We start from the raw sequence: 23,074 nt of genomic DNA on the forward strand, positions 1-23,074 counted from the left end.
GATCATAGAGTCACAGATCATCAGAAAATTAGTGGGGACAGAGGGCTGTGGGATTTACCAAGCGTGAACAAGTAGGGCTTCCATCCACAGCAGGCTGCTCCACATCTGCCAGAGCAGGACCACCCAGAGTAACCCCAGCCTTAACTGTACGAGGGATCTGCCAGAGCAGGACCACCCAGAGTGACCCAGCCTCAACTGTACGAGGGATCTGCCAGAGCAGGACCACCCAGAGCGACCCCAGCCTCAACTGTACGAGGGATCTGCCAGAGCAGGACCACCCAGAGAGACCCCAGCCTCAACTGTACGAGGGATCTGCCAGAGCAGGACCACCCAGAGAGGCCCCAGCCTCAACTGTACGAGGGATCTGCCAGAGCAGGACCACCCAGAGAGACCCCAGCCTCAACTGTACGAGGGAACAATGGGTGAACCTTCAGCTCCACAATCAGATGCTCCCACATCGAATGCTTTGCCCCCACCATCTCCCTACCTTCTTCCCCAACCCTCATCCTGCCCTGATCCTCCCACCTCTCCCCATCACCTGCTCCCACCAACCCATTCCCTCTCCCCACTGCTGGTGAACCACTGGACCCTACCTGCTCCTCTCGGCTGTCGAAGCTGCACCCACAAGCTGAGCAGGACATCCTGTCGGAGATCTCTGGCGGAGCCTGCCCTCCATCATTCCTCCCCTCACCCGCAGTGTCCTCTGCAGGAGGAGAAGCCCCTCAGTTAGGTGTTCCGGTGATACAGCGGGATCAGGCTGGGCTTTTCTCCCTGGAGTGTAGGAGGCTGAGGGGTAATCTCAGAGTTTTATAAAATCATAAGATGGATGACCACGGTCTTTTTCCCAGGACTGAGGAGACTAGTTTTAGAGGGTGCAGGTCAAGGCCGAGAGAGGAAAGATTTGAAGGGGACCCGAGGGAGGTGGGTATGTGAACAAGTGCCAGGGGAAGCTGTAAGAGACAGGTACAGTTACCATAGTTGGACAGGTCATGGATCGGAAAGGCCTTTTAACGGGATACAGGTGAAATGCCAGGCAATGGGACTGGCTGCAGATGGACAACTTGGTCAGCATTGGACGAGTTGGGCTGAGGGGGGAGGTAGGGGGGAGGGGGCAGGGAGGGGGGAGGGACGGGGGATGGGGCGAGGGGGGAGGGAGGGGGAGGGGGCGAGGGGGGAGGAGAGGGGGGCGAGGGGGAGGAGGGGGAGGGGGAGGGGGGCGAGGGGAGGAGGGGGAGGGGGAGGGGGAGGGGGAGGAGGGGGAGGGGAAGGGGAGGGGGGAGGAGGGAGGGGGGAGGGGGAAGGGGGAGGGGGGGAGGGGGAGGAGGGGAGTGGGAGGGGGGAATGGGGGGGAGGGGGAGGGGGGAGGGGGAGGAGGGGGGAGGGGGGGAGGGGGAGGGGGGGAGGGGGGAGGGGGAGGGGGAGGAGGGGGAGGGGGGGGAGGGGGGAGGGTGGAGGGGAGGGGGGAGGGGGGGGGGAGGGGGGGGGAGGGGGGGGAGGGGGGGGAGGGAGGGGGAGGGGGGGGAGGGGGGGGGGTGAGGGAGGGGGGGGGGGGGGGGAGGGGGGGGGAGGGGGAGGGGGAGGGGGGAGGGGGAGGGGGAGGGGGGGGAGGGGGGGAGGGGGAGGAGGGGGAGGGTGGGAGGGGAGGAGGGGGGGAGGGGGAGGAGGGGGGAGGGGGAGGAGGGGGAGGAGGGGGGGAGGAGGGGGGGAGGAGGGGGGGAGGGGAGGAGGAGGGGGGAGGGGGGGAGGGGGGAGGGGGAGGGGAGGAGGGGGAGGAGGGGGAGGGGGGAGGGGGGAGGGGGAGGGGGGGAGGGGGGGGAGGGGGAGGGGGGGAGGGGGGGAGGAGGAGGAGGGGGGGGAGGGGGAGGAGGGGGAGGGGGAGGAGGGGGGAGGGGGAGGAGGGGGAGGGGGGAGGGGGAGGAGGGGGAGGGGGGGAGGGGGAGGAGGGAGGGGGAGGGGGGAGGAGGAGGGAGGGGGAGGGGAGGAGGGAGGGGGGAGGAGGGAGGAGGGAGGAGGGGGAGGAGGGAGGGGGGAGGGAGGGGGAGGAGGGAGGGGGGAGGAGGGGGAGGAGGGAGGGGGGGGGAGGGGAGGGGGAGGGGGGAGGGGGAGGGGGAGGGGGGGGAGGGGGGGAGGGGGAGGAGGGGGAGGGGGGGGAGGGGGAGGAGGGGGGAGGGGGAGGAGGGGGGGAGGGGGAGGAGGGGAGGAGGGGGGGAGGAGGGGGGGAGGAGGGGGGGAGGGGGAGGAGGAGGGGGGAGGGGGGAGGGGGGAGGGGGAGGGGGAGGGGGGAGGAGGGGGAGGGGGGAGGGGGAGGGGGAGGGGGGGAGGGGGGAGGGGGGGAGGGGGGAGGAGGAGGAGGGGGGGAGGGGGAGGAGGGGAGGGGGAGGAGGGGGGGAGGGGGAGGAGGGGGAGGGGGGGAGGGGGAGGAGGGGGAGGGGGGGGAGGGGGAGGAGGGAGGGGAGGGGGAGGAGGGGGAGGGGGAGGGGAGGAGGGGGGGGAGGAGGGAGGAGGGAGGAGGGGAGGAGGAGGGGAGGGAGGGGAGGAGGGAGGGGGAGGAGGGGGAGGAGGGAGGGGGAGGAGGGGGAGGGGGAGGGGGGAGGGGGAGGAGGGGGAGGAGGGGGAGGGGGGGAGGGGGAGGGGGGGGAGGGGGGGAGGGGGAGGAGGGGGAGGGGGGGGAGGGGGGGGAGGGGAGGGGGGGAGGGGGGGGGAGGGGAGGAGGAGGAGGGGGAGGGGGTATCAGACCCGGACTCCCCTCCCTCCGCTGTACCTGCCGGAGCCGCCGCCCCCTCCACCGGCCGCAGACCCCGCCCCAGGCCCGAGGCCTCGAACACCGAACAGACCCGCATCGCCGGCCGAATAGCCGCCGCCTCCTGTGTCTGCGTCACATCCGCCCCGCTGACATGCACTTCCGCCCCGCTAACCCCGGCACTTCCGGTCGCCGCTGCGGGTGTTTTGGGTTCTCGGCCGCTTCGGGGGTGAGAGAGAGGGGGGGGTGAGAGAGAGGGGGAGGGAGGGAGAGAGAGGGGGAGGGAGGGAGGGAGAGGGGGAGGGAGGGGGAGGGGGGAGGGAGGGAGGGAGAGGGGGAGGGAGGGAGGGAGAGGGGGAGGGAGGGAGGGAGAGGGGGAGGGAGGGAGGGAGAGGGGGAGGGAGGGAGGGAGGGAGGGAGGGAGGGAGGAGGAGGAGGAGGAGGAGGAGGAGGAGGGGAGAGAGAGGGGGGCCGGGGCTGGGGGCCCGAGGAGGGAGAGAGGGGGGGGCCGGGGGGGTGAGAGAGAGGGGGGAGAGAGAGAGAGAGAGGGGGGGGCGGGGGCAATGGGGTGAGGGGGCCGGGACTGGGGGGGGACCGGGGAGTGAGGTGGGGTAACGGGGTGAGGGGGGGAACTGGGGAGTGAGGGATGGGGTGGGAGGAGCAGGGGGGGGGGGGGAGAGACGGGGGCCGGGGGGGAGAGGTGGGGTGGGGAGGGGAGAGGTGAGCTGGTGGGGGGGCGGAGCTAGGGGTGGGGGGGTTGGGGGGAGAGGTGGAGCCGGGGGTGGGGAGGGGGAGAGGTGGGCTGGGGGGGGGGGGTTTAGGGGGAGAGGTGAGCCGGGGGTGGGGAGGGGGAGAGGTGGAGCCGGGGGTGGGCTGGTGGGTGGGGTGGGGGGTGTGGGGCGGAGCCGGCCCCTGGGTGGACCGTGGGAAAGGAAACTGAAAGTTCACAACTCGGCCGCCTCGCGTTGTGGGGCCGACACGGTGATTTCTCCTCTGCCATCGTGTGTTCCTGCCCCTTTATTCCACCTGTTACCAGATCTTTATTCTCTCAGTAATTCGAGTTGTGCAGATATTGACAGTGAAGGTGAGCGTGGATTGTCTGAGGCTGTCACCGCTGGACCTTGCCCTTGGATGTAGACCTTGCGTGGTGCTGAGCGCCTGTGCTGGCCCGCTTGTGATGTCTGTGCCTGCTGGACAGGGGATGGCCGTGTAGATGGCGGAGTTTACCACAGAGTACCAGCGGCTACAGGCCTCCTACACCGACTCCCCACCCGGGGAGGAGGATCTGTTGGTTCACGTGGCTGATGGCAGCAAATGTAAGTCGAACCTTCTCTCCCACCTGCTCTCCTCTTCAGCAGGTTTGGAGACAGAACCAGGTTTACTATCACTGACATATCTCATGAAATTTGTCGTTTTGCGGCAGCAGTTCAGTGTAAGACATAAAAATTACTAAAGTTACAAAAACTAAATAGTGCAAAAGAGGAATAATGAGGTGGTGTTCACGGACCGTTCAGAGATCTGATGGTGGAGGGGAAGAAGCTGTTCCTGAATCGTTGAGTGTGGGTCTTCAGGCTCCTGTACCTCCTCCCCGATGGCAGTAACGAGAAGAGGGCATGTCCCGGGTGGTGAGGGTCCTCAGTGATGGATGCCGCCTTTTGTGAAGAGGAGTTCTTGTAGACGTGAGCGCAACAGTCCTCTGCTATCCCAGCAGCCTCTCTCTCCAGTTACGGTCCATCAACATTCAGCCCCACACCTCGTTCCTTCCACCTAAACCTCTCTCCCCTATTCTCTGTGTCTGCCCACGTAGCCTGACATTTTTGCAATACTTCTTTGCCAAATTTTCTCTTGTGTGGACAACCAATTTTGAACTTGCACACTGCTGACAATCCCATCAGCTGAGTCTGAACCATGGGCATTGAATCAGTCCACGTACACCCCCCCACCTCCCCCTCTACCCACTATCCTTGGTTCCGTTCTGCTGAACAACCCATCGCATATTCTGCTGTACTTACCAGTGGCCCCGGGAATGGAAGGGGGCCTCGCTCTCGTTAAACAACAGGTTGAGAAGGGACCTAACTGTGTATGAAATGGTGATAGACCCAGAGTAAACAGGAAAATCCTGTTTCCTTTAGCAATGACGTAAAATCAGAGGCCATGAGTTTAAAATAATTGGTAGAATAAATAGAGGAGAGATAAATTCCTTATTTTCCCCCTGATTATTCTTCCAATTATTTAATAGCTAGCACTTGAGTCAGACCTTATCTATGTTTACCTGTCTCCATGAGTTCTGACCTGCTGAGTAGTTCCGGCAATCTGTTTTTACTTTGGATTTTCAACCCCGAACTATTTTGCTTTTATTAATTGTTTAATTGGCTTTCCTTAGCTCTCTGAATCAAACTGTTTCTCACCTTCATCTCTTGTTTCATTCCCTCCAGCTCCCTGGCATCACATTGAAAACCTGGACCTGTCTTCTCCAGAATATCCGAACAAAGTGGTTTTTCCTTCAGATTTGGGGAATCTGCATGTTCCTGCAGTGTGGATATGTGCGGGGCAGTGTGGATCGGTGGGGGCTGTGTGCCAGCAGCAGGTGTAATGCTGAAGGGAATACACAAGGTTTCTTTTTATGAGCTTCCCTCTGGGATACCTGTACCCGGTGCCTATCAGTCCCCTCCCCCGGGGATACCTGTACCCAGTGTCTGTCTGTCAGTCCCCTCCCCCGGGGATACTTGTACCCAGTGCCTGTCTGTCAGTCCCCCTCCCCCGGGGATACCTGTACCCAGTGTCTGTCTGTCAGTCCCCTCCCCCGGGGATACCTGTACCAGTGTCTGTCTGTCAGTCCCCCTCCCCCGGGGATACCTGTACCCAGTGTCTGTCTGTCAGTCCCCCTCCCCCGGGGATACCTGTACCCAGTGTCTGTCTGTCAGTCCCCCTCCCCCGGGGATACCTGTACCCAGTGTCTGTCTGTCAGTCCCCCTCCCCCGGGGATACCTGTACCCAGTGTCTGTCTGTCAGTCCCCTCCCCCGGGGATACCTGTACCCGGTGCCTATCAGTCCCCCTCGCTCGGGGATACCTGCACACGGTGTCTGTCAGTCCCCTGTCTCAGGGATATCTTTATACTGGCAGCTTCTTGATTTAACACCAGATTGATGTCTCTGTCCCCATTCTGGGTGACACCTGTACACTGGTGTGTCTCAGTCCTTTCCCGACTGTACTCCCATCTCCCAGACCTTCTCTCTCTTGGTGGGATATGCCTTTTAATTCCCTTTCCTCAGCAGTATGGTGGAGGAGTGAGTGGTCGGTGAGGCACGGTGGAGCTGAGATGCTGCTGTCCTTTCAGTTTGTTTGTTTTGCGGTGTGACGTGTCTGGAGGTTGTCCACGAAACTAATTGTTCCTTAACCCTCTGTACATCTACCACCTCCATCAGAAGAATGGCTTCCTCTGCATGCTGCTCACTGAAGTGTTTGAATTAGTGTAAGTTGTACACTTTGATTTCAGTACCTGTCAGTAAACTCTGCCTGAACCATGGCCCCATCACAACATGTGAAATGAGTGGAGGCCACTTACCCCACCGTGCCCTGCCCAATCACGGCCCAACGTGACTGGCCTGCCGTCTCCCCACACCCCTTACCTCCCGTGTACTCTGTCGGTCTCTGCCATGAACATATTGAAATACTCCACCTACACAGCGCTCTGAGGCAGAGAATCGCCCCCCCTCTGTAACAACCTCTCCCTGTGGTAGATGCCCCGAGTGGGGGAATGTGTTCACACATTGTAGTGTTAGGGTGCAGGGGGTTGGTGAACTACAGGCATGGGTAGTACTGATAGCAGCATGAGAATATGATGTGGTGGTGACTTTAAAAAATATAACTGGCTCAGAAAGGGGCAAGGCTGGGCATTAAATATTCCTGGATACAGCACAGGAACAGGCCCTTCGGCCTGTGATGTCTGTGCTGAGCATGATGCTGAATTAAACTAATGCCTTCTGCCTGCATATGGTCCGTATCCCTCCGTTCCCTGCACATCCGTGTGTCTATTTAAAAGCCTCTTGAACCTCACTATCGCATCTGCTTCCACCACCACCCCTGGCAGTGTGTTCCAGGCACCCACCGCTCTCTGTGTTTTTAAAAAAATTAAAATCCTGCCCTGCATGTCTCCTTTAAACCCCACCCCCCCCTTAAATGCATGTCCTCTAGTATTTGACATTTATATCATTTCTGTCCTGGAAAATAGATCCTTTTTGTACTTCTCATAATCTTATAAACCTCTATCAGGTCTCCCCTCTGCCGCTCCAGAGAAAAGAACCCAAGTTTGTCCAAGCTTTCCTTACAGCTCATGCCCTCTAATCCAGGCAGCATCCTGGTGAACGTCTTCTGCTCCCTCTCCACACCCTCCCTGTAACGGGGCGACCAGAATTGCACACAATGCTCCAAGTGCGGCCTAATCAGAGTTTTATACAGCTGCAACGCGACTACCTGGCTGTGCTTCTGGAGATGAAGGCAAGCACGCCATACACCTCTTTACCTCCCTATCAACCTGCACAGTCGCTTTCAGGGAGCTATGGACTTGGCCCCCAAGATCCCTCTGCACATCAACATTGTTAAGGGTCCTGCTATTCGTCTCTTCTCCCCTTTCCTAGCATCTTTTTTTCTTTTACCCTCTCTCTCCTTACCTTTGACCCATCCCCCAGTGGATCTACTCTCCCCTCCTCCCCCACACCTGCCCATCACTATCTCTTACCTGCATCTACCTATCACCACCCTGTGCCCACCTCGTCTCCCCTCTTTTGTCCACCTATCACTGCTCTGCTTTTCCCTCCTATATATTGGACTTCCCCTTTTCCTATCTTCAGTCCTGAAGAAGGGTCCTGACCCGAAGCGTTGACCGCCTGCTTTTCTCCACGGATGCTGCCTGGCCTGCTGAGTTCCTCCAGCATCGTCATGTTTTTCACCTTGCTATTAACTGTGTCCTGATCCTTTATATTTGACCTCCCAAAGTGCAACACCTCACATTGCACAGATTAAACTCCATCTGCCATTTCTCCACCCGTGTCTGTAACTGATCGATATCGCACTGTATCCATTGACGACTTTCACTGTCTGCAACTCTACCTTTCTTTGTGTCGTCTGTAAACTTACTAACCAACCCATCTACATTCCCTTCCAAGTCATTTATATATATCTGTCCACGTTAATGGCAGGATTCTGGGTAGTGTGGCGGAGCAGGGGGATCTAGGGGGTTCATATTCACAGATCCCTGAAAGTTGCCTCACAGGTGGATAGGGTAGTTAAGAAAGCTTATGGGATGTTAGCTTTCATAAGTCGTGGGATCGAGTTTAAGAGCCACAAGGTAATGATGCAGCTCTATATAAAACTGGTTAGACCACACTTGGAGTACTGTGTCCAGTTCTGTTCGCCTCATTATAGGAAGGATGTGGAGGTGTTGGAAATGGTGCAGAGGAGATTTACTGGGATGCTGCCTGGTTTAGAGAATATGCATTATGAGGAGAGACTAAGGGAGCTAGGGCTTTACTCATTGGAGAGAAGGAGGACGAGGGGAGACATGATAGAGGTATACAAAATATTTAGATAGAGTGGACAGCCAGCGCCTCTTTCCCAGGGCACCAGTGCTCAATACAAGAAGGCATGGCTTTAAAGTAATGGGTGGGAAGTTCAAGGGCGATATCAGAGGGAGGTTTTTCACCCAGAGAGTGGTTGGTGCATGGAATGTGCTGCCTGGGGTGGTGGTGGAGGCAGGTACATTGGTCAAATTCAAGAGATTACTAGATAAGCATATGGAGGAATTTAAAATAGAGGGATATGTGGGAGGAAGGGGTTGGATAGTCTTAAACTAGATAGGTTTAAAGGTCAGCACAACATTGTGGGCCGAAGGGCCTGTATTGTGCTGTACTGTTATGTAATATAGTATGTATTATACATTTAGTATTTCATATGAAATGTATATAAATGACTTGGGCAAAATGTGTAAGGATATGACGTCTGTGTGGATTCCGGTCCAGCCCCGAGTTCTGGACTTGCAGGGCCAGTGATCGTAGCGAGAGCACAGCCCAGGAATCACTGGCTCAGTGAGCTGTACGCTGCTGTTTACTACATGCCCTGTCAGTAAAAGCCAGCATTCATCAGCCTTCTTCGTGCCCTTGCTCAGGGTTCGGTCTTTGCCAAGGACGTGCTGCTGTGTGATTGTCTGTAGGTGTGGTTTCCACTCCAGCCCTGGGTTCCGGTGGTCTGAGGTGGACAGAGCACGCACTGGAATCGGGCTGTGTAGGCTGTACACTGGTTCTGTGAGAAACAACGAGTACGCTGTCGGGCAGTGTTGAGGGAGCTGTACGTTGTGCTGTACCTGCCCAGAGGGATCTTCTGCCTGCAGAAACTCAACTTGCTCTCTTGTTTTGCAGGCAGTTTGTCTTTGTCGTCACTTTTACGACCTTCCTCGTTAACTGCGTAGATTACGACATTCTGTTTGCCAACAAGGTACTGAACAGCACACAGCATGGGGGCCAGGTGGTGAAGGTCACCCTACCTGATGCCTTCCTGCCCCCACAGACCTGCACTGCCAGGTAAGCAGCTGTGTGGTCCATCAGGGGGCAGCACTGACCCACCCTGAAGGTCAGCTGCCAGTAATTGCTGCAGTGGTCACGTGGGACAATCTTTGGTCTGGCATTGGGCTAAGGTCACATGGTTATTGTAGGGGTGATGTCATACTGTCGCTGCTCCCATTTTCTTTTGACAGGACGGGTGTAGAGGGAGCTCCACCCTGTGTCTGACCCTGGGAGTGTGTGATGGGACGGTGGTAGAGGGAGCTCCACCCTGTGTCTGACCCCGGGAGTGTGTGATGGGACGGTGTAGGAGGGAGCTCCACCCTGTGTCTGACCCTGGGAGTGTGTGACGGGATAGAGGGAGCTTCACCCTGTGTCTGACCCTGGGAGTTTGTGATGGGACAGTGCAGAGGGAGCTTCACCCTGTGTCTGAGCCCCGGAGTGTGTGATGGGACGGTGTAGAGGAGCTTCACTCTGTGTCTGACCTGGGAGGGCGGAATGGGATTTATGGGGTGGGGGGGGGACTGTGGAATGGGATTCAATGTACCCATCCCTGTACAATGTACCTGACCAAATGCTTTTTAAATGCTGTAATTATACTTGCCTCGACCACCTCCTCTGGCAGCTCATTCCATAAACCCACCATCCTCTGTGTGAAAAGTTGCCCCTCGGGTCCCCTTTAAATCTTTTCCTTCTCACCTTAAACCTGTGCTCTTTAGTTTTAGACTTGCCCGTGGAAACTGACCATTCGCCCTGTCTCTGCCTCTCATCATTTTATAAACATCCCTCAGGTCTCCCCTCAGCCTCTGACACTCCAGAAAAAAAAACAACCCAAGTTTCTCCAACCTTTCCTTCGAGGTAATACCCTCTAATCCAGGCAGCATCCTGGTGAACCTCTTCTGTACCCTCTCTAAAGCTCCCACATCCTGGATGGGGTGACCCGAACTGCACACAACACTCCAGATGTGGTCTGACCAAAGTTTTATACAACTGCAACATGACTTCCTGACTTTTATGCTCAATGGTTTGTCGTGTGAACAGAGATTGTGCAGATTCGGCCTATACTTTTTGAGGTTTGAAGATTAAGGGCTGGTCTGACCAAACCGTACAGCATTGCTCTGGGGTATGACCAGGTGGATTGGTGACAGTTTCTCCTGGCGAGAGTGTCTAGAATTGGGAAAAGGGGTTGGCCACATGGGGCAGAGCTGAGAAGAAATTTCTACATTGAGTAGGTGGTGAATCCTTGGAATTCTTTTCCGAAGAAGTCCATGAGACTCGGTTACAGGAAGAGGTTGCTGGATTTGTGGGTGTAGGGTTGGTGCAGGGAAGCAGCAACTGAGATAAAAATCAGTGTGATCTCGTAGAACGGTGGAGTAGGCACGAGGACAGAATGGCCTTCTGCTTTCTCATGTTCCTGCAGTGTGATCCAGCTCCTTGTGAGCAGATGGATTCCATGGGAGATCTGCCTGCGGGACTGTACAGCATGGAAAGCAGGCCATTCGGCCCAACTCATCCATGCAGACCAGTGGGAACTCTCCTGTATTAATCCCTTCACCCAGCACTTGGCCAGTGGTGCTCTATGCCTCGGGGATATAAGTGTTTCTTAAATGCTATCAGTGACCCCAGTGTTAATTAAACTTTGAGTTCAGCTACTTTATAGGTTATACTCATTGTATTCCAAAAGGTAAAGCTTAGCTTTCTTTGTTCTGCCTACTAGACATTATTTCTCCTCTGGGTGACTGTCCCTCTCCAACTAAACAGCTACTTGGAGCCCCCTCCCCCAACAGCACCAGCAGACCTCCCCGCAAGGGTGTTTGTCCCACTCTGGTTCTCTAGTTAAGGTTCAACATGTCCCACCTTCCCCAGAAACTGTCCCAGGGACCTAAAGCCCACCCCCTGCACCATTCCTTAAGCCAGTTTAGTTGGGTGGAGTCGTGTAGTGGCTGTGGGTCGAGAGACCCAGTGACCTTTGTCTGCTGTAAGCGCTCCTGTTTTCTCCAGGATCCGGCAGAACGTGCTGATGGTGGTCATCCTCCTGACGGCTGGAGTCTTCTGGGTCCATCGCCTGGTGAAGTTCATCTACAACGTCTGCTGCTACTGGGAAATCAGGGCATTTTACAAGAATGCCCTTAAGATACCCATGGTAGGTCTTTACCCTGGTTTGTGCTCTCCCACAGCTCCTTAGAACCATACAACACAAAACAGGCCCTTCAGCTCACCCTTCCTGAGGTTAGAGTAGAAACGTAGTCTGTCACTGGACCTCGTCAGAGGCAAGAGTTCACAACGGAGTCAGGGGGCTCTGGATTATGTGGAGTGACTGTTCTGTTACCTGTTGAAGTCCACTTGGGATCTGGGATTTATTGCCAATTCCTAATTGCCCTTGAGAAGGTGGTAGTGAGCTGCCCAGCAGACTGCGGAAGTTCCTTCTGGTGAAGGTGACCCAGTGCTGTTGGGGCAGGAGTTCCAGGATTTGGACCCAGTGACAAGGTAGAGCAGTGATTTATCAGGTCGGTGTGTGACTTGGGTGTAACCTGCAGGTGGTGGTGATCCCCTGCACCTGCTGCCTGGTCCTGGGTGGAGCTCTCAGGTCTGGGAGGTGCTGTCGGAGCCTGGGTGAGTAACTGCGGTGCATTGTGTGGACGGTGCACACTGCAGCCACTGTACGCCAGTGGTGGAGGGAGGGATGTTCAGGGGTGGGTGCAATGCCGATCGAGCCTGGATGGTGTGCAGTGCTGTTTGAGAGGGGGTGTCAGAGACTGGGTTTGGGGTTTGCAGTGGGAGCTGACAGGGTGGGGTGGGGGTGGGTGGTGTGGGGGGCGGGGCAGACGGTCTGGGAGGCGGGGGGGAGCCACTGTCGGCAGGGAGGCGGGGGACGCTGTCGGTGGGGGGAGCCAGTAGACAAGGACTAACGCGGTGTGTGTTTCAGGTCCACCTGCCTTACTACAGCTGGCAGGAGGTACAGGCCCACATCATCTGGGTGCTGACTGTGGCGGGGGAGGGGGGGTGGGGGAAGGTGTGGGAGATGGGGGAGATGCTGCTGGTGGGGGGGGGGGGGGGTTGCGTACTGTACCCGAGGACTGATGCAGTGTGTGTTGCAGGCTCACCTGCCCTATTTCAGCTGGCAGGAGGTACAGGCCCGCATCATCCAGGTGCAGCGGGAGCACCTGATGTGCATCCACAAGCGGGAGCTGAGCGAGCTCGACATCTACCACCGCATCCTGCGCTTCAAGAACTACATGGTGGCCATGATCAACAAGTCTCTGTTGCCCATCCGGTTCCAGGTCCCCTTCCTGGGGGAGCTGGTCTTCTTCACCCGGGGCCTGAGGTACAACTTTGAGCTGATCTTCCTGTGGGGACCGGGCTCCCTCTTCCAGAATGAGTGGAGCCTGAAGCCTGAGTACAAGAAGGGCGCCAACCGCCGGGAGCTGGCGCACAAGCTGAGCAGCCGGATCCTGTGGATCGGGATCACCAACCTGCTGCTGTGTCCAGTGATCCTGGTCTGGCAGATCCTCTACGCCTTCTTCAGCTATGCTGAGGTGATCAAGCGGGAGCCGGGCAGCCTGGGGGCGCGCTGCTGGTCACTGTACGGCCGCTGTTACCTGCGCCACTTCAACGAGCTGGACCACGAGCTGCAGTCACGGCTCAGCAAGGGCTACAAGGCGGCCTCCAAGTACATGAACTGCTTCCTGTCACCTCTGCTCACCGTCCTAGCCAAGAACCTGGCCTTCTTCGCAGGCTCCATCCTCGCTGTGCTGATCACACTCACTGTCTACGATGAGGACGTTCTGGCGGTGGAACACGTGCTCACCACCATCACCCTGCTCGGCCTCTGCGTCACCGTGTGCAGGTGGGCGTCCTGGGGTGAGGGGTCCTAAGGGGTTCCAGGAGCTGGCGGTACCGGGGCATCCGAGGGTGGGGGGTTCCAGGGGTCTGAGGGAAGGGGTCCCGGTGGGTGGGGGTCCCGGGGGGGGTGAGGTTCATAGGGAAGGGGTCCCAGGGGGTGAGGGTCCCGGGGAGTCCCGGTGGGTGGGGGTCCCGGGGGGTGCGAGGGAAGGGATCCCGGGGGGTCCGAGGGAGGGGTCCTGGGGGTCAGGGTCCTTGAGGGGCAGGGTAGTTTCCGAGGGTCAGGGCTGGGCCAGAGAGCGGAGCACACAGTGTGTTCTGTACAGGACCGCAGTGTGTGTGTGAACTTTCATCATCACTGCACACTGGGGCAGTGTCGGGGGGGCCGCACGCTGCTGGGGAGGCGGGGGGTAGTGTCAAGGGGCCACACACTGTGGTGGGGGGGGGTGCAGTGTTGAGGGACCATGTTCTGCGGGGGCGTGGTGTCAGTGGGGGGGCAACGCCCTGCGGGAGCATCTGTGTGCCATTTTGTGCAGATGTGAAAGGTCCCAGAGTGATCCGTTAACAGAGTTGGGCAAACATGGATGTTGTTGGCCAGTTTACCCTTCAGTCCTTTAGCTCTGAAGTACCCAGTCCAGGTGTCATTACTGTGCTGGTGTGGGATCTTGCTGTGCTGAGAGGGTGGAGTTGGGGCCAAATCCGCCAGGTTTATGGGTGTGATCTCTGTCCACAGGTGCTTTATCCCTGATAAACACCTGGTGTTCTGTCCAGAGCAGCTGCTGAAGGTGATCCTGTCCCACATACACTACATGCCCGACCACTGGCAGGGAGCTGCTCACCGCTACGAGACCAGAGACCAGTTCGCTCAGCTCTTCCAGTACAAAGCCGTAAGGAGCCACTGCGTGCCTCGGGTGCTCCAGCTCCGGGGATTCGTGTATTCAACAGTAGAGCAGGCAGTGTGCTCACACTGAGTGGTCTGTGTGTGCGGCCTGTTTATGAACAGCTGCTTGCCTGCGCAGTGTGGTCTGTGAATGTGCAGCGCAATTCACAGGCAGCCACGGGGCTGTGCAGCACAGTCTGTGTATATGCAGCTGCCTGCCTGCGCAGTGGTATTGGAACTGGAATTGGTTTATTATTGTCACTTGTACCGAGGTACGGTGAAAAACTTGTCTTGCACACCGATCGTACAGGTCAATTCATTACACAGTGCAGTTACATTGGGTGAGTACAGAGTGCATTGATGTAGTACAGGTAAAAACAATAACAGTACAGAGTAAAGTGTCACAGCTACAGAGAAAGTGCAGTGCAATAAGGTGCAAGGTCACAACAAGGTATGTGCTATGCAATACCTGCGCAGCTGCCAGCTTGCGCAGTGCAGTCTGCACGTGCAGCACAATCCACGGGGCTGGGCAGCGTGGTCTGTGCACGCGAAGCGTCCTGGTGGGTGGCAGTGCACTCCGTGAGTGTCTGTAGCCTGTCTACAGCTTTGGCCCCTATGTTTCCTGTAATGCTACTAGCCCCAAGGACCAATCCATCGGCTTGTACAGACCACCTCCCCTCCAACCCGTCTCAGCACCTGAGCACTCTGGCACCCTCCCTCCACGCTATTGGTTGAAATATTCCAACACCCTTTGGCTTCCCGTAGACTGGAAAACCGGGCATAACATTATTATTGAGAACCCAGGGTAGTAGAAGCCAGTCAGCCCCTCGTGGTCACGTGGTTGGGTGAAAAGGCATATTTCTGTGCTGTATGATCCTATGATCTCACTTTTAAAACACCTCTTTCCCCTTTAGTACTGGCTTCTAATCTTCTTCTACTAGTGAAACCTGCCTTCCCACAGTTTAGCACCCAATCCTGAGGACCGACCTTGCCTTTTCCTATGACTTTTCCTAACAAACAATGGCCATTGTTCCCAAAGGATTCCTGCACAGGTAGATCCACCACTTGCCATTCCCCAAGATGAGTCCTGGTACAGTCCCCTCCCTCGGAGGACTCTACATTCTGTTTTAAAAAAACATCCTTGGATGCACTTTGAGCTCCTCACCATTGACAATCCCAGTCAACAATTGTCAAGTTAGAAACCCCACAACTCCAACCCTGTTGGTTTAACAGCCTTCTGTGATCTGCCTACATATCTGTTCTAATTCCCACTGCCTATTGGGAGGTCTACAGTACAACCCCATCGTAGTGACTGAACCTTTCTTATTCTTTCTAACCACACATCGTCAATGGCCAATCCCTCCAGGGTATCCTCCCCGAGTATTGGCCAACCCTCACTGGCCAATCCCTCCAGGGTATCCTCCCTGTGTATTGGCATTAGTAAAGAAACTGTAACAATAGACTTGGAGTGGGGGGGGGTGAACACAATTGGGCAGAGTCAGTGGTGTAACGTAAGAGACAGCACCTTTAACAGTTGGGCTAAAATTCTCTGAGCATGATGTGGGCACAGTGGAGGGCAATGGGTGCAGTGTACTTGGGTTTCCAAAAAGCATTTGACAAGGTGCCACGTAAAGGTTTGTTATCAGTAGAAGTTGGGTCACCAGATGTGTGATGGGGTCAGCTGTAAGTAGTGGGGGTGCCACAGGATCGGAGCTGGGATCTCGGCAAAATCCAGGTTAGAAATGTAAATGGTAGGTGTGAAGGTTGGGTTGTGAGGAGACTTCCTGCTGTAGGAGATGGACAGGAGACATGAGTGGGCAGCGGATGGCAGACAGACTGCAGTGGACAGGGGGAGAATGGTGTGAGGCAGCTGATGCTGATGTTGGGGGAGCCCAGCTGTGAGTGCTGGGCTGAAGCCACTCTCTCTGTTACACAGGTCTTCATTCTGGAGGAGCTGCTCAGTCCCATCATCACCCCCTTCATCCTGATCTTCTGCCTGAGGAACAAGTCCCTCGAGATCATCGACTTCTTCCGTAACTTCACTGTGGAAGTGGTAGGGGTGGGAGACACCTGTTCCTTTGCTCAGATGGACATCCGACACCATGGGCACCCCGCAGTAAGTGAACCCACCCCTCAGCGACACCAAGGCTCGGTCCTGACCCCCATCTCCCCCACCCATCCTGGCCCAAAGCCCCTCTGCCCCTTGCCAACTGTGCCAGCCCTGATCCCCTTTGCCCCACCCCCACTAACCGTGTGTCTCCCCCTGTCCCTCTCTGCTCCCACCACCTCTGTCCCTGCACCCAACCCCTTCTGGCTCTCTTTTCACCCCCCCACCCCACCGCTCCAAGATGTTTGTTAATACCAGCCCTCTGACCGAGCACATGGTCACCGGGCCCAGTCCTATGCCCGAGGAGCGTCTGTGTGGGCACCATGCCCTGACCACACCACCGCCCCTCCGTGTGACCCCCTCATGTCCTGACACCCCCCGTGCGTGGGCGGATTCCCCTGACCCCTGTGTTCTCCCTCAGTGGTTCCCGGGCGGACGGACAGAGGCCTCCATGTATCAGCAGGCGGAGGATGGGAAGACGGAACTGTCGCTGATGCACTTCGCCATCACCAACCCCCGCTGGCTGCCCCCCCCAGCACAGCTCGGCCTTCATCAGCCAGCTGAAGGAGAAGGTGAACCGTGACAAGGCTGCACTGGTGGGGGGCCCCCACCCCGGCCTCGTCAGCTCACTGCAGTCCGACACACAGGTACGGTGTTGGAGGGGGTGGGGTGTGGTCGCTGAGGGGGAGGGAGGGGGGGTGGTCTCTGGGGAGGAGGTGGAGGGAGGTGGGGTGAGGAGAAGAAGGGGGGGACCGCTGGGGGTGATGGGGTGGTCACTGGGGTGGAGAGGGATGTGTTTTTGGGAGGGGGGGACGAGTGCAGAGAGGTTGCTAGGGGAAGGGGGTCCGGGGGAAGGGGAGTGGTGCAGGGAGAGGGGCATTGTGGGCCCAGGGATCCTGGGGTGGAGGGGTGGTGGTACACTGGTGGGAATCGGGTGGGGCAGGGCCCCTCGTTCTGGGTTGGTGGGACAGGGTCCTGGGATTGGGTGGAGCAGGGCCCCTGGGTGCTGGGTTGATGGGACAGGGTCCTGGGATCAGGTGGGGCGGGTCCTGGGATCAGGTGGGGCAGGTCCCCTGGGTGCTGCGTTGGTGGGACAGGGTCCTGGGATTGGCTGGTGGGTGAATTCTCTGACCATCAGACATTATGTTGCAGCCCCACAGCCTGATCACCAGCCTGCTCACCGGACCCCCCTCGCTCATTCTCCGAGGACCAGACGTCTCATCTGACGCAGCCTCCTCCCTCCGATCTTTCTCCATCGGACACCTTGGTCACGCTCCGGGCAACCAGCACCCTTCCCTTCCTCGGCCTGACATCAGGAGAGCACCAGCTACGTCTGGGTAAGCACCTGACCCCCCGAACCCCCCCACCCCACCTCTGCCCAACTGTGTACCAGTGGGAGAGGAGGGGTCAGTGACTGTGGGTTACCAGGGGCATCTGTCAGGGCTGGGCAGAGCTTTGGCCACGGATGGTTGGTGGAGGGCTCAGGTTTTCGTGGGAAGGGGTTGGGATGGGTCAGAGTGTAGGGGCAGTTGGGATGGGGGAGATGCAGGTGTGGGGATGAGGGAAGTGTTGTTCAGAATGCGAGGGTGTGTGGTGTGAAGTGGGGTAGACACAGGAGGGTGGGGAAGGGTTGGGTGGGGTTGGGGGAGACAGTGGGGGTGGGGTGGGGGAGACGCAGGAGGTGTGGGGAAGAGTTGGGTGGGGTGGAGGAGACGCAGGAGGTGTGGGGAAGAGTTGGGTGGGGTGGGGGAGACGCAAGAGGTGTGGGATAGAGTCTTGGAACTTGAAGCTCTCGGCCCTCTTGACCTCAGCACCGTTGATGTAGACAGGAGCATGTACACCCCCCCTTTCCTGAAGTCAATGACCAACTCTTCTGTTTTGCTGACATTGAAGGAAAGGTTGTCATGACATAATATCACTTGCATTTATTAATCAGGGTATTGATTATAGGAGTCAAGAAGTTATGATACATCTCTATAGAACTCTGGTTCGGCTGCATTTAGAGTATTGTGTGCAATTCTGGTCACCTCACTACAGGAAGGATGTCGAGGCTTTAGAGAGGGTGCAGAGGAGGTTTACTAGGATGCTACCTGGACTAGAGGGCATGTGCTATCAGGAGAGGCTGGACAGACTTGGGCTCTTTTCTCTGGAGCGGCGGAGGCTGAGGGGTGATCTGTTGGAGGTGTATAAAATTATGAGGGGCACAGATAGGGTGGACAAGCAATATCTTTCTCCCATTATTGAGCGATCCAATACCAGAGGGCATGCATTTAAGGTGAGGGGTGTAGGTTCAGAATAGATGTGAGGGGTACATTTTTTACTGAGAGAGTGGTGGATGCCTGGAATGTGTTGCCTGATAGGGTGGTGGAGGCAAATTCATTGGGGGCTTTTAAGAGGGGCTTGGATGGGCACATGAATGAGAGGAAAATGAAGGGATATGGGCATCCTGTAGGTAGGAGGGAGTAGCTATGTCAGTACAACATTGTGGGCTGAAGGGCCTGTTCTGTGCTGTACTGTTCTATGTAAGCTCTCTATCTCCGTCCTGTACTCTGACTCATCGTTGTTTGAGATACAACCTACTACCATGGTATCATCTGCAAACTTGTAGATGGAGTTAGAGCAGAATCTGACCACAGTCATGAGTGTATAGGGAGTAGAGTAGGAGGCTGAGGACGCAGCCTTGTGGGCACCAGTGTTGAGGATAATCATGCTGGAGGTATTGCTGCCTATCCTCACTGATTGCGGTCTAATGGAGACACAAGGAATTCTGCAGATGCTGGAAGTCTGTTGGAGCGGTCTCTTGGTCAGGAAGTCAAGGGTCCAGTTGCAGAGGGAGGTGTTGAGTCCCAGGTCTCGGAGTTTGGTGGTGGGGATGCAGGTGCCCCTGACCCAAGCTGGGTCAGTGTGTGGGGAGGGTTGAGACGTACATGTAGCCGTGCCCCTGACCCTGGGTCTGATGTTGCTGCAGGTCGGAGGGACGGATGCTGAGCTCTGGGAGCAGTGCATGGGAGGGGCAGGTCCACAGCGCGCTGGTGTCCGAATTCGCCTCCACCGAGATGAGTCTGCACGCACTCTACATGCATGAGGTAAGGTCGAGGCCCTCCCCCCACAAACCCCCCCCCCCCCGGCATCTCTCCTCTGACCTCGTATCCCATCCACCTGCTGCCGCTTGATGGCTCCATTCACGAGGATGTGTTCAGTGTCTGTGACCCCAAACTGGCATCCCCATGGAGCCAATCACAACACCGTAAGATATAGGAGCAGAATTAGGCAATTCGGCCCATCGAGTCTGCTCTGCCATTCAATCCTATTCTCCCCCCTTCTCCCTGTAACCCTTAACCCCCTTAGCAATTGAGGTCCTATCAATCTATAAACACAACCAATGACTTGGCCTCTACTGCCCTCTGTGGCAACGAATTCTGTGGATTCACCACCCTCTGGCTAAAGAAATTCCTCCTCATCTCAGTTCTAAAGGGATGTCCCTTTATTCTGAGGCTTTGCCCTTGGATCCTGGACTCTCCCACTGACAGAAACATCCTCTCCACGTCCACTCTATCCAGGCCTTTCAGTATCCGGCAGGTTTCAATGAGATCCCGGGATCATTCTCGTAAACCTCCTCTGGACCCTCTCCAACGCCAGCACATCCTTCCTTAGATACGGGGCCGAAAACTGCTCACAATGCTCCAAATGTGGTCTGACCAAGCATTACATTCTTGCTTTTATATTCCAGTCCTCTCAAAATGAATGCGAACATTGTATTTGCCTTCCTTACTATGGACTCAATCTGCAAGTTAACCTTTGAGGAATCCTGCACTAGGACTCCCAAGTCGCTTTGCACCTCTGATTTCTGAATTCTCTCCCAGTTTAGAAAATAATCTACACCTTTATTCCTTCTACCAAAGTGCATGACCGTACACTTCCCTGCGCTGTGTTCCATCTGCCACTTCGTTGCCCATTCTCCCAACCTGTCCAAGTCCTTCTGCAGACTCCCTGCTTGCTCAACACTACCTGCCCCTCCACCTATCTCGGTATCGTCTGTAAACTTGGCCACAATGTCATCAGTTCCTTCATGACCCTCCCCCCCTCACTCCCTCCCCCCTCGCTCCCTCTTCACCCCACACAATCCATTCACACCTGCGCTCTGCGCTCTGGAGGGGAGGAAGGGTCCCGATTTGCAGCCCCCTTTGTGGGAGAAGCCTCCCCCATACTCCACACCCGCCCTCACCCTGTCTCCCCCCTCCTGTACCTCCCCTGCCCTCTGACTCTCCTGTCCATCCGCCCCACCCACCCACCTCGTTGCCTCCCGCCCGCTGCCCCCCCAGCTCACTGACTCTCCTCCTCCAGTTCCACAAGCAGCAGACCCAGGTGGAGCCAGCACGACACATCTGGTATCGTCACGACAGCGATGAGAGTGGTGAGAGCGGGCTGGAGGAGGCAGAGGGCCGTCGGCCGTCTCCACCGGTCATCCCCCGCTCCTCCACCTACCCCGTGTCTGGCCACAGACCTGCAGACCAGCGAGACAGCACCCTCCCCCTCCTGCCCACCCTGTCCAGGAGATATGGGGGCACCAGTGGTGAGTGTCGACACTACTGACCGGTGGGGGGGGCGGCAGGTGGTTGGTGGGGCTCTCGCTAGCTGTGGGGGTGGGGGGCGGAGATGGGGTTCTCTCTACCTGTTGGTGGGGGGGGGGGGGAGCTGCGTTCAGCACTGGGCTCTCTCCACCTGTGACCCTCTCCCCTTCAACTCCAGATACCCGGGTTCGATCCCGACCTCGGGCGCTGTCTGTGTGGAGTTTGCACGTTCTCCCTGTGACCGTGAGATTACCCCGGGTGCTCAGTTTGCTCCCAAAGGCACCCCGCTTGATGGGTCACCTGCCCGCTGTGAATTGTTCCTCGTGGGTGGGTGGGAAAACCAGGGGTTGTGAATGGGCATTATAGTGAGGGATGAGTGCTCTGTGTGCCCATTCCCATGGGTGGCAGGATCCCTCTGTGCCTGCCGTGGGCTTCCAGTGGTGGATACGATTGCCACTCGGTGGGCTGAAGGGCGGCTGAGTACCTGCCTCCTGTGTGAACGTGCTGTTACCGGCTCGTCCTCTCCGTCTCCAGATTCCTCTCCGGCCCAGAGACCAGCGTGCCGGCAGCCCATGGGGGGGTGGGCAGAGGACGGGTCACCCCCTCCACAGCCGGAGCCTGTGCCTGAGGTGTCCGAGGATGATCTGCCCCCACAGACACACCAGGTGAGTGCTCTGACCTGGGTCAGCTGGGGGGACTGGGGTCCCATCCCTGGAGCTGGTGAGTGGATCACAGCCCAGTGGGGGGGTGGGGGGTTGTCTGATCTGTGGGTCGAGAAGAGACAGGAGCAGAATGAGGCCATTCGGCCCATCAAGTCTGCTCTGCCATTCGATCATGGCTGATTTATTTTTCCCTGCCTCCTGTCTCCTCCCTGTAACCTGTTGACGCCCTCACTGATCGAGAACCTATCAACTTCCGCGTTAAATACACCAGTGAGGTCTCCACAGCTGTTTGTGGCAATGAATTCCACAGATTTACCGCCTTCTGGCTGAAGAAATTCCTCCTCATCTCAGTTCTAAAGGGACGTCCCTTTATTCTGAGGCTGTGCCCTCAGATCCTGGACTCTCCCACTGATGGAAACATCCTCTCCACGTCTGCTCTATCCAGGCCTTTCAATATTCAGGAGGTTTCAATGAGATACCCCCTCATCCTTCTAAACTCCAGTGAGTACAGGCCCAGAGATATTGGACATTCCTAATGCGTTAACCCTTTCATCCCTGGGATCATTCTCGTAAACCTCCTCTGGACCCTCTCCAACACCAGCATATCCTTCCTTAGACATGGTGCCCAAAACTGCTCACAATACCCAAATGTGGTCTGACCAATGCCCTATAAAGCCTCAGCATTACATCCTTGCTTTTGTATTCTAGTCCTCTCGAAGTGAATGTTAACATTGGATTTGCTTTCCTTACTACCGATTCAACCTGCAAGTTAACCTTTAGGGAATCCTGCATGAGGATTCCCACGTCCCTTTGCACCTCTGATTTCTGAATTCACTCCCTGTTTAGAAAATAGTCTATGCCTTTATTCCTTAATGTGGAGGGTGTTGGGGGAAGGACAGGGCCCTTCACTGGATGTATTCCTCCTGTTTTGTAGGTGTAGCAGGAAGGTGAGCCAGGAGGCCAGGGTGACACTGGATTCACTGCCACGGACGGAGTAATGCATGGTTCCCGCTCCATCCGCCCCTGACGTATGTCGGTGTTGGTCTGGTTAGTTTGTGAACTTGTTCCTTCGTTCCCAGAGTGTTCCTGCACATTCCTCATGGTGTCCTTGTGTGGGGTAGGGGGGGTGGTCCCTATGGGTGAGCATGGGGGGTTCTCCTCTCACACATGGGTGGAGAATGTGCCCCTATGTCCATGGGTGGGGTGTGTGTCATTGTGGGGAGAGGAGAAGTGTCTCTGTGCCCATGGGAGAGGGTGGGAGGAGGTCTGTGTGCCCATGATGGAGCCTTCCTGGTTTCTGCAGCCTTGGGGAGGGATGGGCAGTGTCCCGGGGACCGGGTCCATGGGGGTGGGAGTGGGTGGTGGTTTGGGAAGGATTGAGGCTGGGGGGAGGGGGAGTGGCTCTGCATGAGGTGGTCTTGGAGGGGGTCAGGGGTGAGGGAAATGGGGAGGGTGTGATGATGTGGTGGGGGGGGGTGTTGGGGTGGGGGTTGTCCTGATGTTGGCCTTTTGAATGAGTAGGGGGAGGGGTTCCTGTCCCTGGGGGTGGACCCCCCTAACTGAGGCCCCTCAGATCCCTTCCCCACCACGCCCTCCCACCCCACCCCTCTCCCCCAACCCCCATCATTTTGTGCAGAAGGTTGTGGGGCTCGAGTTTTGTGACCAGAGTTTCCCGCTACTGGAATGTTGCTCCCAGACCTGGGATAAAGCCGGCGT

At 57.2% G+C, this 23,074-nt stretch overlaps 2 protein-coding genes across 2 annotated transcripts in view; one reads left to right on the forward strand and one right to left on the reverse strand.

Moving 5' to 3' along the window:
* ankzf1 (ankyrin repeat and zinc finger peptidyl tRNA hydrolase 1) overlaps positions 1-2,951 on the reverse strand; it is a 23,751-nt gene extending 20,800 nt beyond the window's left edge. The window contains 2 exon segments of the mRNA XM_052023341.1: positions 594-703; positions 2,762-2,951. Of these exon segments, the coding sequence (XP_051879301.1) occupies positions 594-703; positions 2,762-2,840 (189 nt within the window). The 5' untranslated portion in view covers positions 2,841-2,951.
* On the forward strand, positions 2,911-22,704 carry atg9a (ATG9 autophagy related 9 homolog A (S. cerevisiae)). Its single transcript, XM_052023353.1, is given in 16 exon segments — positions 2,911-2,969; positions 3,793-4,056; positions 5,176-5,208; positions 6,138-6,213; positions 9,155-9,316; positions 11,297-11,438; positions 12,394-13,142; positions 13,872-14,025; positions 15,955-16,134; positions 16,547-16,651; positions 16,653-16,772; positions 17,278-17,462; positions 19,094-19,211; positions 20,470-20,698; positions 21,231-21,361; positions 22,293-22,704. Coding segments are annotated over 15 exon segments (2,493 nt in total). The 5' UTR covers positions 2,911-2,969; positions 3,793-3,953; the 3' UTR covers positions 22,299-22,704.
* Positions 22,705-23,074: the final 370 nt, after the last annotated feature.

Source organism: Pristis pectinata, chromosome 1 (assembly GCF_009764475.1).
Source record: "Pristis pectinata isolate sPriPec2 chromosome 1, sPriPec2.1.pri, whole genome shotgun sequence".
Lineage (NCBI taxonomy): Eukaryota > Metazoa > Chordata > Chondrichthyes > Rhinopristiformes > Pristidae > Pristis > Pristis pectinata.